We start from the raw sequence: 15,133 nt of genomic DNA, 5'->3' as shown, positions 1-15,133 counted from the left end.
GGGGTGGGAGGTAAGTTTTCCCAAAATCACCCTGCGCTACAACATGCTGTACATCTCTAGATAATGCGTCTATTAAGTCATTCTATACGGCTGCCCTCTAGAATGATTTATCTCACGTGGCCATACATTCACACACAGCTCTCGCCTGCAACAGAGCTGCCATTGTGACACCAAGGATTGTGACAGACCCAGCGGGCCAGACCCAGGACTGTCACCTCCCCCAAATATCTGAAGGACTCGCAAAACAAACACAACCAGTTTACACCAAACACGAGACTGCCAGGATTAACCATTTACTGGCAGAGGAAAGCATGCAGGAAACAGCATAACCAATAAAGTATAATCTACCTTCCTTATGCAAACCGGCCGCACATACATAAAGATATCAGTGCGTCCAAATCATCTTATAAGCACACGACGACATCATCGCCTAGTGAAGATGGACCCAAAAGTGCTTCCAGGTTTGTCCTGATACAGTGTATCCATTCTGTGAGGCTGCAGAAGTGTACAAGATTGTCAAAACATGCGTGACGGTCTACCAACAGGCCTCCGAAGCTTCTGCTGAGACAACCTCTAACACGGATACTCCGGAGTTCCTTAACGTGATGGAATGCGCCGGTCCCACCTCTGGCACTGCTTGGTACCAGTGCATGCCCGGGCACAGGGCACAATGCAGCTGCTACAGCGCACCTTGGAGTTACATGACCAGGCGCAGTGTATCCCGGTGCTACATGTCCACCCGTAACGCAGCTACTTATCCAAATACAGCATGCAAAGGAGTCGCATGCCACAGGACAACCCATGACGATATCTGGGAACTCTCAGGGTTTGACTCCGAGTCTCAGGGTTTTTCGCCCCAATCTTAAGGTTAAGGGGCAGATTCTCAGAGTCACAAAGTCTGGACCTGTCTTCTTCCCGTTCTACGCTGCTGTGATCATACAGACTCCCAGTTTGTGTTTTTCCTATAAGTACGTCATGGGTGATATCCCTGCTTGAATGCAGGTGACTTAATTAAGTGTATATTTAAATAAGGCTTTCCATGAGAGCTGACATTATAGCCTTTTTTATTAACACAATGAATTTGGGACATTAAAGGGTTAATATTTAAAAAGTCTCCTCAGGCTCCAGCTATGCCCATGACGGAGCCAAGGCCCGGCACATCCTGAGGATATGAACATTTGTGCTCCATGCATCCTGATGCCGGGCACGATAGAGAAACGGCCCTTGACTCAACAAGCAACGGAGAAAACGCTACTCCACACGCCGAGGCAGCGCATGGCAGACGGACAGGGCAACGTGGACACCCTGGGACACCAAATACCGCTCGGAAGACACCTTTCCATACAAACGAAATTATCTACAGAGACCGACGATGTGCTTTTATCTCACTATAAAGCCGAGTACATCTCACACCCCCCACACCCACTACCAGCAGCCGACCACTGTGCCGGTATTACGCCATTAGCACTTCCACCGCACCTAGACCTTCATCAACAGAGCGGGAAGTGCATGGGAAAATTGGACGGAGAGCCAAAAACCAACAGCACGGGGCACGATCTACTAAATCCCGCTGTGTCTGTGGATAAGACACCAAATACACAACGTATTTATAACCGATATTTACCCGCAGCTCCTGCACCTGACAAGACGCGAGCCGTTCACAGTGCTGTTACTACCCCCTCCCCGTCCATACCCCCGGCATTTCCGTCCTCCGCATCCTGCCATAACCAGCGAAAATAACTGGCTCGGTCGCTCTCCCCCCACACCGCCCTCCCTCTGCGATCTCTCAGTGACTACGTGGTACTTTCCTCTCCACCAACCCCCATATTACTAAAAAGGGATAAAGAGAGAGAAGTTTTAAGCACGCCAGTCGCTCCCACCAGCTTAGTTATGATGGGACTTGACATCCGCACAGAGGATTAGACATTCCCCAGGTGTCCCTAAAGCCTTATAACCCCTGCAAGGTCAGGCAGGGCCGCCAGCTCCTCTTGTATCTGTATGTAAGCGCGGGGTTTATTTTTACATACTTTTTAAAGCCCCTGTTGTACATCTCTACAGAATATGTTGGTGCTTTAAATAAAGATCCAAATAGGTGCATTGGGGTTACAACCACAACTTCTCTCCCCATGATATAAATATATTAAAAATCTTTAATATATATTCATGCTGTTTAATGGTCATCTCTTGACATCACATGCGGGATGCCAACGTATTCTGTAGAGCTGTACAATTTAAATAAGAAGTTTTTAAAAGGTATATAACAAAACAAAAAAAAAAACACATTTGCATCTACCAATAAGCTAAAGGTTATCACACCTCGAATACAGCTAGTTCACCACCGCAAGTGTTCCAAAATCTTTCAATTAAAATTTGCATACAATGCCCTGGTCATGTCTTAAAAAAACCGCGCAAAAAAATGCGCAAGCGGTAGATGTTTTTAATGCCAGATTCAATTCTGATGCCGGTTCCTGATTAAGGACCAAAGTTGGGTGTAATTGCTCCAGAACGTAAATGGTTATTCACTTTAGGCTTGATGTTCAGTTGAGCTTCTTTTACTGATCGCTGTCAAAATAGTATTATGCTGTTTCCCACGTGCACTACTGCAACCTTGTTCTCCAGGTCACACAGAGCGATCGTATAATAAAGATATGTAGACAGCCAAAATACATTTGAATAAAAATTGCTGGGGGGGAGGGGGGGTGAATTTATATCAGATAAATTAATCCAGAAAACAGAAACTATAATGATTATTTTTTACAGAAACCGTAACTGGTATAGGTGGGAAGGATTTAATTAATCAGCAGGTTTCATTTCTAAGCCTTCCTTTTTCTGGATCCTATTATGTTTAACGCAAAAGTAATGATAATAAATTATAAAGAATATAAAAAAATAATAATTCTCTCTTTCTGAGCTCTACATTCCATATTTCCCAAGCCGCATCTTGAACGAGACCTCTCTCTCTCTCGCGATTCCCTTTGTCTCTCAGTTAAGCATGTAGGTGCTTTGTAAACTAACAATAAAAATGTAAAGAGATGTAAACCCATTCTATACAACCCCCGCCTCGCTAAACGCTATTATTCTCTCGTACTCTCTCATTAACAAATAAAACTAGGTTCTGCTATTCTAGTCTATCTCTCCGCATGCCAGATTGCAAGTTGAGCAAGACAAGGATTTATTTATCACAACGATTTGTTTATTTACAAACACAAAAGACAGAGCCTAGAACACACCATGGCCAAAGGTCCTAAGCCTGGGAGATGCTCTCAACCCAAGTTTCTCCTCTAGAAGGATACTCTGCATTGAGGCATCTGCTTCTAGAAAGACTATACAGCGAGGGATGCCACCCAGAATATGAGCTGATGGCTGTCAAGACATACATTATTCTGAGTACATACCGGCGGCGAGAGTTTATAGGGTCTTACCTGTGATATAGTGGCGTCTGCTTTCATCCAGGTGACTCGATATTACATCCCCCATGGTCCAGAAGAGACAGCAGCAGGTCCTGCCTGTGACACACAGCTGAGATTAAAAGAGACTTCAGTGCTGAGATCAGAGGGTGTGAGAGAGAAGGAGGGATTAGGCAGAGATTGTTGTGAGAAGGGTGTGTGAGAGAGAGAGAGAGGGCAGAGCGGGTATAGAGCAAGAAATGTCATGGAACATGAGGCAGAGACGGGGCATGCGAGTGTAGACGGAGAGACTGTCAGAAAGGAAGGGGTGAGAGGCATGATCGGTCAGAAATAGTTAAAGAAGGAAATTTGGCAATCATGGGTAATATGGGGATGATTAAGGGGATATAATAGAGGGGGCACATGCATATGGTTAAAAAAGTGTCATGCAGGCTGGCATGAGATTAAAGTGATAAGAAAGAGAGATGGCATTAGTGGCAGACACACTAGGGTTAACATTTTTTGTTATACTACAGTAATGGACTGCTCACCATTTTGAGACTCAAAGAGTTAAATGAGTTAGGAAAGGGCTGGACTAAGTTATAGACCAAGGGGGGAGAGAGAGGTCTGGCTGTGTCCCAGAGAGACAGACTGAGTGCAGAATGTGTCTGACCTCCACACCCAGGCTGTCTCATTCATTGTCCCAGAGTTTCCTTATCTCCCCCAGTCTCTCTCACATACATTCTGTCTCTATTGCCACTGGGATATCTGCCCCTCACTCTCATACTGTGTCCAAGCCCCACCCTGACCTATCATATATATATATATATATATATATATATATATATATATATATATATATATATATATATATAATGTTAAAGAGCACTGGCAGCTTGTCAGCAATAACTCATCAGCTGATCCCTGCGAGAGTTATACCTCCTAACACTCACACTTCCATATGATACATTGTATCTTTCACATGCATTATTTGTTGACATACAATATAAATCAGATTGTATCATTCGGATCCAGGATATCCCTGGATTGCCCCTGCCCAGCCCCACCAGCCCCACCAGCCCCAGCTTCTCTCCCCACATGCTTTACCTTGTGCTGGAAGCCCTGTCTGTCTCTTCCTCTAGCCCTGTGAGTCTGACACACCCAGCAGTCTCTACACTCACTGTGCGAGCCTCTCTCTGCCTCCTCCCTCCCTGACACTCCCTCCCAACACTATCCAGCCCTCCCTATTCCTCTCCACAAACACTTCACTATCTTTATTCTGCTCCAAATCTCACGCTCACCTTGCGGAGATTTAAAAGGTCACCCAACTTCTAAAGCAAATCACAAGGCCAGGTCACCCACCATTTCCAGTATGACCAGAATATCACATATTCTGCAGCCGTAGTACTGAGAATGCCTGGTATTAATCATTATGATTTAGTAATTAATACGCATCACAATATCCCATTAATATCGCATATTCAGTGACAACCTCAATATCCAATAGCACCCCCCTCTAGGACCAGTCCAGGGGGCGCCGACCGTCATCCCAGAAATTGCCCCTAATGTGTAGAAGGTGCAATGGACACCTTCATAATGTGTGACGGACAAGCACCATAGATCTATGGCTACCTTGGCATTAAAAAAAAGACATGGGGTGTACTGACGTGGGGCAACTTCTTGCCTGGGGAGCTATGTGGTCTAGGACCGGCCCTGTCCCAAGCCCCATCTGTAAACTAAAAACAAAACCGAGCCCCTGTAAGATATTTCCAATGAGTAAAGCAAAGTCTCAATTTCCACAGGTGATGCAATGTTCCAAACAGGAATGCTCCCTCTAGCGTTAAACCCCTGCCTCACTCCCCCCCCTCCACTACTGTCCCTTGCTAATACCCCTGTAAGCACATTATTGTCATAAAGTCACATTGTGTCTGCATAGGATTAACCAGTCGAGCATGTCAGTCAGCATACTTTTATCATACCACCATAACGCGTTTTTAATCGACTTAACAGAAGGACAAGAATATGCAGTGAATGACATCAGAGACTGGCTTGTTTACTATGTTGCGCTGGTGATGCTGCTCACCAAGTATTATGTCAGCGCCAGCATGGAAGTGCGGCAAGGAACTCGGAAGTGAGGAATTTCAGGAATGGGGTTAGGTTAAGGGACAAGGACAGAATTCGGTGTATTACATGACATCACTGCGAGTGTTACTTGCTTTCTTTGCAGACTGACATTTCAGGGAGATAGCACAGACAATAGAGAGGGTGACATCAAAAAGATAAAGAGATTACTGGCAGACTGCAGAGAGAAAGAGAACACACAAAACAAAATGTGGGCTTAGCAGATAATCACCTGCTGTTTGGTGGCTTTGATATAATGACCAGCCTGTCTGTCTGTCTGTCTCGCACACCCTGGAAGCCCCCTTTGATCACTAAAATGGCCTCATAGGTCATCTACTACTGCTCATGCCAGGCAGACAAACACACACAGGCTGTTAGTGTGGTGCTAATATTTCACCCTAGTTAGACACACGTACGGACCATCAGCTTGTGTCTGACCAGGGCATACCTGTAAATTCTAAGTGTTGGACCAAGCTTAGGGTAGGTCCTCAGGGTCACAGAAAATGGAGCTAAAGTCTCGAGATCCCGACCAGAGCTTTGCCTACTTAAGTCCAGGCTAAAGCACGTCCATCACTTCCTACATCCTACATATAACTGTTTCCTCCCCTGATTTCCTTCTTTTTTAGGACTTTGGAATGGTGGGTCTGTGACTGTGTTCCACAAGCTCAGGAATCACAAACCATGTTTATGAAATTGTGTAAATAAAAATACAATATTCATCTAAATGTGAAAAACTATCAGTGTAGATAGCCATCAATAGATCACAAAGTCCCATAAAATGTCTTGGTAAAGCCCCGCCCCTAGCCACATGTTTAACCACACCCTCTACTGCAAAAATATCCTTTTATAGGCATTTAAAATGTGGGGAGGCGGGATAAAAGAGCAATTTATGTTTCTGCAAAGCCACCCTTTAAAAATTCTTTTAAAGTTGAGATTAACCTTGAAAAACAGGTACGACTTGTGGGAACAGTTAGCCAAAAACATTTTGGTTCCCCGCATTGTAGATCATAGAAGAAAGTTATTCGATTTCCAAAAACAACTTTACTTTACGGAGCATTTCTGCCTATTTTAGGATTTTGATTTAATTTCCAGAGAATCCCAATTGCCCAATTGCCCAATCGGCAAGGCCATTCTATTGATTACTAGGGCGATAAGATGACTTTCTGAACTTTGCACCATTTTTTCCCATACCCCATCGCCTTCTGACTAATTCCCTTTAGCACTTTGTCCCATAAACATGGTCCATTGAATAGCAGCAGAGGAGATCCACTTGACCCAGTTAGTCAACCCATTCTGCACATTCCAAGCTTTTATTACTTCTGTCGGCCATCCAAGAGTTTGAGGATGTGGTTTGTTAAGTGATATAAAATATTAAAGGGGAAATGTCACCCCCCCCCCTTTTGGCATAACTAAAATGAGTCAAATTGTTTTGGAGATAAGTGGAAACTGAGATTTGTGGAGGGATAACTTAAAGGGAGCTGGATAATCGTACAGATCTTGAGAATCTGTGAACATGATCACATGGCTTTATTTAGTGGATAGAACCGTAAAATGTAGGTTTTGGGGAAAAGTCATAGATTAACTTGCACCTTCGTTGTTGTGTTATCCACCGGAGAAGGCATTGGGTCCCTCTAACATCTGAGTGGAACGTCTATTATGTGATTATACCAGGCCTACTCCAACAAAACACAAAATACCTTCAGTACATCGTCACCAGATAATTCTCGCCCAATACAATGACACAAAGTAATTGTTTCTTCATTACTACTTAATAAGGAAGCCATCTAGTTTCCAAAAAAATACAGCATATAAAAAATATAACCAGATAAACAGACCACCCGTTGATCATCGTTCTCTGAATGCCTACCCATTAAGAGCGAAAGGTTTTTGCATCATTCTGTAGATCAATGGACTACCGGGTCAAAGCAGAGGTAAAAAAACAAAATCACAGAAATTCAGAATAAAACAGTATATTATTGTGTTTTGATGTTTATTATTATTTTTTTTTGTCTGGGACAAACATAGTTGAACACTTTTGTAAATTCAGACCGTCCTCTTTTTAGGTCTCTAGGGAAATAGGCTCCTTGAGGACAGTCAGCATGCTCTAGATGAGGCCTTCCTAAAGAGATGTTTCTTGCTCCTCTTTCTATTTTATGTTAGTTAATGAGCTGTTACTTGAGATAGAAGATACCTAGAAGAAATGTAAAGGCCTTCTTGCAGAGAAGCAGGCAACCCAATCAACCATATAGAAAGAAAGGGCCACTTGGCATCGGGTTCAACCGATAAGAAGAAACAAGGAGAACCCCAAGACATCTTGTGGATTCTACCTATTTTTGTCTCTCCAAAGAGGACCTGACATCAGCATGGTTGATAAAGAGGTCCATAGTGTGTGAAGATCATGGGCTAGGTTGCATTTGTCGTATGATGTAGACTGGGTAGTAGTATATTGACAATGTGTATCCAAAAGCTGGTGGTCCTCATGGAAATACGGGTATGCTTAAAGAGCCAGTAAACTTTTCAAAAAACAACTTTTTCTCCTTTTAATAGAAGTTATTTTCCATCCTGGACATAATTCAGCTTTGCTTATGCAATGCTGTTATCACAGAACCCCCTACCCCACAACATTTTAGGTACCCAGGCCCCATCTCACCCCTCTTCTTAAAAAGGTATAGAAATGCTGGCTCTGCCACAGGCTGCCCATAATCTCAGCTTCTATGAGGTAAATTTAAAACTAAATATGCACAGAATAATGACACTAATTGACAAACAAAGAGCTGAAGCTAATAATATCTTAAATAAACACATTCCTTAATGCTAAATGCTGTGACAGTAGCAATTTGCCTTTAAGTCACGGTCATGGAACAAGTATAGTACGTCTTTGGTCGGTTATATAAGAATCCGAATTTTGGAATGCGCATTCATCCTACCAAGGGTTAACTGGTAACTCCTAGCATTTCACAAGTAGTTGCGTCACCTATGGATTACAGGCATACCTGCGCAATGTGTGTCTATATATATTGATACTATGGGAGGCTTCTATCTATCCAAGTTCAGCATTACTATTGGCATGCATATATTAAGGGAATTAATAGCTATTTAGCGATTTACAGAACTTTGACTCACTCCCATTGTTAAGAAATGGCCTGGATTCGTATCAGGGAATACTACATACCGGTACATCAAAGCCGGATTAGTGACGCATGGTCATAAGAAACGTATTGTTTAGTAATTGACAAAATAAACGAAAACTCTTGCAACATTGTCTTTATATAATACAATTATATAACTGTGTACTAAAACTCACAGGCTAGTAGGTTATAAAGTATCCAGCAGCCACGGGAAAATTATTATTAATTATATTATTATTATCATTATTATTATTCATTGTCAACATATTCTGCAGTGCTGTAGAATGGGCAAATAGGACATAACAAGTAGTGTATTGCGTAACAATTTGGATTTACAGAAACAAATGGTGAGGAGGGCCCTGCTGGAAAGAGCTTGCAATCTAGTACTTGATACTGTGTAGTATAGTAATGTGTATTTTAAAAGATGTATTTTTCTTATTTTTTAGGTTTTCCATTTATTTTGCGTGTCTCCTGATTAGGAGGTTGCTTTTGCGGGTAATCACATGATATTTACGTTCCAACACTGTCTCAAAAACAACCCTTTACTTTTTGGCAGGTCAGATGAAGCTTTTTCCCCCCATTAGATCAGACGCCCCCTTAGGGTATTTCATTGTTTACCACTAGTGCTTTAAAAAACAGTTTCTAGCGCCTCCATCCCGCATACACTGCCAGCTCAATTTCCTGGGCAGAAAAAGGAGAAAAAACATATTTTTATGGGATGCCCCCTTTAAAATAATCAGCATGACTTTTATGTGAATCTCCATGATTATGTCTCCCAATGATGTAATCTATGCCCTTTTGTTGAATGTTCCAGGCCAGACGTATCCTGGCCTTAGCCAACTAGACCTAGGGTGGCAGCAGGTAAGGGGGAGGGGCAGCAGTACCTTCAGTGCTGCAAAAACTGGGCCAAATTGCTTTTTTTGAGCTAATGCTCAATGTTTCTGGGGGGGATCTCTGATCTCCCCAAAGTCCCATTTACATTATGGAGGCTGAGCCAGCTGAACATTAAAAGGCGCTGTGTGCCGAATTTAAAAACCTGGAACGTCTATTCTGAAGCATGTGGTCCAGTTATACGTATCTGTTCCTGAAAGCTGGTCTGTTTACCGGCCTTGGCTATGTCTGACTACCCAGTTAGTGTACCGAACTGGGCATTGGCTAACTACCTGTACTCCATACCTGTCCAGGGAGTCTACCTGTGACATTACCTATAGAGGAATCTGACACCTCCGACAAGTGCTTAGCTACCCACTACTCAGTATCAATATATATGCCTATACCTGAGCCTCTACACTATGGGGATCATGGAAGTCCATGTCCTCTTATCTTGGAACTGAACCCCTTGGTAAGTGTGTCAAGGTAGATATTAGTTCTAGCAGACAAGAAGCATTGGTCTTCTCCTTGTACATGTCCCATCACTCAGATAGTAAAACGCTTCTGTTATCTACACTGAAGAAGCTGCTGAAAGGTCCAAGAGACCCAATTCAACAACTCTAGCGAGGGATGTACAATATGAAGGAGGGCCAAGAAAAAACTAAGAGCTCACAAAAGTGATTACAATAACAGATTTTGGAAATGCCCAACAAAAATAAATAAAAAAACAAATGAATAAATAAAAATGTTAATTGAAAGTGGATAATCAGTATGAGCATTCCATTGTATATGCAAAAACGGCAAAGCTTGAAACCCAACTCCCACTTACTGGCAGGCTAAACTTAGTGAAAATGGTATCATTCCTTAAGTATTTGTCTCAAATCCAAATGTTCCCTATCTTTATAACCAAGCAGGACATTCAATGCTTAAATAGGAAAATACAAGAATTCATCTGGAATTGTCGTCTCCCTCAGCAGAGTTTGACGTAACTTTGCCAAAATAAACACAAAAGTGTATTTAATATTTTTGGAATATAGGATTATGGGCCGAGTTTGATATTCTTTTACATTGGGAGGCGTTTATTTAAAGGTGCCGTTCCACCTACCCTGCCAAATTTAACACCTTGCCTAAATTATTTTCCAGGAATAAAAGTAAAACTTTGCCTCATTTGTAAATACAGGTGACTGGGCTGAGTATAATAATGACAGATCGAGGTTTCCATCAGGACCGGTATTAGAGACATTTGGTTAACACATTTGGCGAGTCACTATTTAGGCTCTTCACGGTGGGCTACTAAAGGGTTAATATTTCAGACGTTGCAGGGACAGGTCATTGAGAAAGTTCCCAGGTATGCCGATAGGATTAAACCTTCAGCGAAATCATACCTCCCAACAGTCCCAGTTTTCAGGACTGTTCCTGGTCATCCTGGTTTTTGAGGGCAGCAGTGATCACGCCTTTTGCATTTCCCAGGACTAACCTCTTGATCTCGGGACTGCGTAGATGAAACCGGGACAGGCGACAACTCTTAAACAGAGATTAGATTGGCTCCTAAGGGAATCCAACTGAAGCTTTCACATGGAGACATACGGTTTAAAGAAAGACAATGGGCATATTGTATGATCTTCGGCTTCGGTTCCATCAGCGCCATTCTTGACTTTGGTTCGAAAACATCTTGCTCATGGGGATAGACCGACTGACTCACTCTGTTTACACCGAATCGTTTCTAACCCACACAGGAGAAGTTAAAGGTGCTGTTCCACTAATCTTTATTTGCTCTCTCTCCAGCATGTTAAGAAAATAAAATGACCGATCTGCTAAGGTTTATTACTTCTTCTGAGGGTTAATCAAGTAAAACAATACAGATGTTTTTAATAAGTGTTTTCATCGTCTATAACGAGTTTCAGTTTCATCTGATGAAGACACCTCCAGGGTCCCAAAAGCTTATTTGACACCACAATCTTTTCCCATGCTGGTCCAATAACAGGTATCACCGTTGACTAAGGACCTCTGGCAACAAACATAAATGATTATTAAATAACTATTTCTGGGGAAAGGTTTGGAGGAAAAGATCAGGATGACATTGTGTTTTATTATTTACATATAAAGCAGATGGCAGCTTCCTAGCTGATTGTGGACCTTACAAGAGACCCCTGATCAAGTTATCCCTGGAGTAAATATAAAATTAGATTATGATACTCCTGCTCAGTGGACCTTACATGTTAACCTATTGAACTCCACATGACCTTCCTTCTGCATCTTCAACAGATGGGTCCCATCGAGTTTATCACATCATGCCTTCTTCATTCAAAAGCTTTGGATGTTTCCAACCTCTGTGTGATCTCTATGCAAAAAAAGATCTAGGGGGTATTGTGAGTTTACACAAGATATTTTGATCTTTTAGAAAGGAAGGACATCAGGATAGGTAAGAGAGGCAGATTCTGTCCCAATAAAGCAATCTGCCCCTAGTAAAATGGCCCAAGGGCTGATCTCTCTCTCCATTGCCTGTCACCTGTGCAATTCAGATGCCTGGGACACCAGGTGCTAACACCAGCCTGGCTATCCTTAATATAAGACAAGATCAGTGGCCAAAAAAAGGCTTGTGTCTCTTATAACAGGAAATAAATGGACAAACTAGACGAGCCGAGTGGTTCTTATCCGCTGTCACATTCTATGTTGCTATGTCTACAAAAGAGAAGTAGACGCTCTTTTATCAAGGTTCAAAAATTTAACCTAGAGGCAACCGAGATGGCTCTCCAGTGATCCAGAAGTGAGTATACCCTCAGCAAAATCTGAGTTCAGCCCAAACTAGACCCCAGCAATTGACACACTTAAATCCATTCCGGAGCATCTGAGTTATCTGAGTAAGGGCTGAACGAAGTTAAATCCCGGCTGGGCCCACAGTCTGCCCAGATGGAGGCACCTGGGGCTGCATGAATGGACAAAGGCTCTCGATTCTACACATGGGAAGAGGCGCTGATAGTTTTGCTGTGCTTGTAACTCTATCACTGCAGATTCTGTTTCATATTACTATGTTTTGGATCATTCTGTTATTACAGTACTGTTCTTACACCCTCTACAACGTTACTATCACTGGTGTTGTATTGCTCAACATCTTATTAGACTGACCTGGAAGTCTTTATATCACTTATTGTATCTATCTGCCTGCCGATGCACCACTCTCTGCATGTTATTACTATTATCATAATGCTGCATTTTCTTTCTCGTCCCTCCTGGGCATAGCCCTTTAGTCCTCGTTTCTGGCTTATTTGTGACATTTTTCCCTACAAAGCAGCTTAATGGGCTAAATATAGGTCAGCCTGGCAACAGTGGCAGTAAGCCAGGTATCTGGGTGTGGATCACTGAATAGCTGGAATGAATAAATGTAAGTCCTGCCCTCTTGTGGAAAAACATAGTATTGCATGATCATTGTACTCATTCTAGCTGGGGAAATAGCTCTATTCAAAAGTGGAATGACATGAAATAATAATAATAATAATAATAATAATAATAATAATAATAATTGCAGCTGTAGAGGTAACATATCTAATGTAAAGACGCATGCAGCAGCATGAAGAATACAGTAATAAAGTGAGAATTTTCCCTTTTTTCTATAATAAATTGCACACACTCATTGTAACTAAAGAAAATAAACCCTATAAAACATTCACACAACTAACCTTAAACTAAATCCCAAAAAACAATAAAAGAAAAAACTGCAAAAATATATGCTGCAATTGCCCCCCTGGACCGCTCTGTAATTTCACGTACAGCCACCAGGGGAGTAGAGTAACAAAAAAAGATAATTTACACATTCCCTTTATGTGTGTTTATACTTTTTGTAATTTAGAATCTATCATTTCCAATGATTCATAGGTGCTGGCAGCAGGGGCATAATAAGAATCCACAGGACCCTGGTGCAAAAACTGCCCTAGAGCCCCCCAAACTTCGTAAAGCAAACTAACAGCCTGTCTGTGTCATATTTGATCCCAAGTTGTCAGTGCCCCAGAGCCCCCCAACTGCACAAAGCAAACTAACCCCCAAACAGCTTGTCTAGGTCATCTTTGCCCCAAACAGCTGGAATCATTGCTTTCAAACAGCCTGTCTGTGCCATCATTGCCCACAAACAACTTCTCTGTGCCTATGTAAACACACTTACACAAATTACACACACTTACTAATACTCACACACACAATTACACATCCATGCTGACACACACACAATTACGTACCCATACTCACACACACACACACACACACACACACACAATGCAGATTCTACGTTTCTTTTATAATTCAGTTGTTGTGCCTCAATCATGTGTGTATGAATAATGTGGTGCATTCAATAGTGTTAACAAAAAACATTAGAAACTGCAACACAAATCAAACAATTCTCAACCCTTTGCATGCCTGCGCTTTATGTGATAATGACTACGCCCCTCCCCCTCGTGATATGTTTAAAAAGGGGTGGAGCATCATAAAATTAACATTATGCCCCCTCCAAAAAAATGCCCTGCGCTGACTTATATGCATACTCTGTATACTGTTACTAAAACATACATACAAATAATACATCTGCCACGAAACACAATGTAGCCCAACATCCACCAAGAGCGGCAGGTCCAGGGAGCCAGTCCCATTTTTACTGAGTCCTACACACAATCTTCCCAGGTATGATGATGATGATGATGATGTGTAATGGAGGGCAAAATGTGGATGAAGCATTAACCCTTTCTATATAATGTACATTTAAAAATCAAGAAAGAGGAACTGTGGATGTGAAAATTAAGGTAATAAAATGTAAGAAATAACCTGGACATGCTGCCAAAAACTAATTTACGCCCATCAGGTAAACCCTGAGACATGGTTACCGACAGAAATCCTGGGTAGGAATATGCAAAGCAGGTCCAATAATAACTAATAACTAACATAGTCTAATAATTACTAATGTATACAATTTATTAATTACCAATAACTAATACAGTCTAATAATTACTAATACAGTCTGATAATTGCTAATAATGAACATAATCCAATAATTACTAATACAGTCTATTACGTACCAATAACTGACACGTCTAATAATTATTAATAACAAATACAGTCTAATAATAACAACTAATACCTAACTAATACCTAATAATTCCCTATATTCGGCTGGTAAGGGAAATAGGGTCAGGGATGGTCAGACTGTGTATCCAGCAGACAGATTTATGTATGAATCCCATACATACCCCACAAAGGAGTGGGGTATGTAAGAGAGGGTGATCTGTAGGGGCTGGGGTAAACCAGGCAGTGGCAGCTGTGATGCTGTGAATGCATTGACGGACAATGTGCTCTCTCCCCTCTGCTAAGGACAGATCCCTCCTGCAGCACCCCAGCTGCATCCCTCTCTCCCCATTCTCTCTTATCAGTACCTGATGCCCCTTACTCGCCTCTCACTCTGTCTCTCAGCAGCATCCCTCTCTCCCGACTCTATCAGCAGCATCCCTCTCTCCCCACTCTGTCTCTCAGCAGCATCCCTCTCTCCCCACTCTGTCTCTCAGCAGCATCCCTCTCTCCCCACTGTCTCTTCGCTCCCCCTTAATCTCCTCGCCCTCCCATCTTTCATCTGCAGCACCCAGCTGCAGT

The 15,133-nt window shown here is 42.2% G+C and overlaps 2 protein-coding genes across 4 annotated transcripts in view; both read right to left on the bottom strand.

Moving 5' to 3' along the window:
• The window catches only part of LOC128503671 (protein Niban 2-like), a 29,343-nt gene extending 24,785 nt beyond the window's left edge, over window positions 1-4,558 (bottom strand). For 2 of the 3 annotated variants that reach the window (XM_053473841.1, XM_053473843.1), the window contains exons 1-2: window positions 4,494-4,558; window positions 3,423-3,506 (exon numbers count right to left, since the gene is read on the bottom strand). In XM_053473841.1, coding sequence (XP_053329816.1) covers window positions 3,423-3,477 — 55 coding nt within the window. In that variant the 5' untranslated portion in view covers window positions 3,478-3,506; window positions 4,494-4,558. The remainder of the gene's footprint in view (window positions 1-3,422; window positions 3,507-4,493) is intronic. The other variant, XM_053473842.1, reaches the window with a different exon arrangement.
• The window catches only part of BCAP31 (B cell receptor associated protein 31), a 192,998-nt gene extending 178,041 nt beyond the window's left edge, over window positions 1-14,957 (bottom strand). Inside the window, exon 1 of the mRNA XM_053473851.1 lies at window positions 14,946-14,957. The gene's annotated coding sequence lies outside the window, so the exon portion shown is untranslated. The remainder of the gene's footprint in view (window positions 1-14,945) is intronic.
• Window positions 14,958-15,133: the final 176 nt, after the last annotated feature.

This window comes from Spea bombifrons, chromosome 8 (assembly GCF_027358695.1).
Source record: "Spea bombifrons isolate aSpeBom1 chromosome 8, aSpeBom1.2.pri, whole genome shotgun sequence".
Classification (NCBI taxonomy): Eukaryota; Metazoa; Chordata; class Amphibia; order Anura; family Pelobatidae; genus Spea; species Spea bombifrons.
This window is presented reverse-complemented; position numbering and strand designations above follow the sequence as displayed.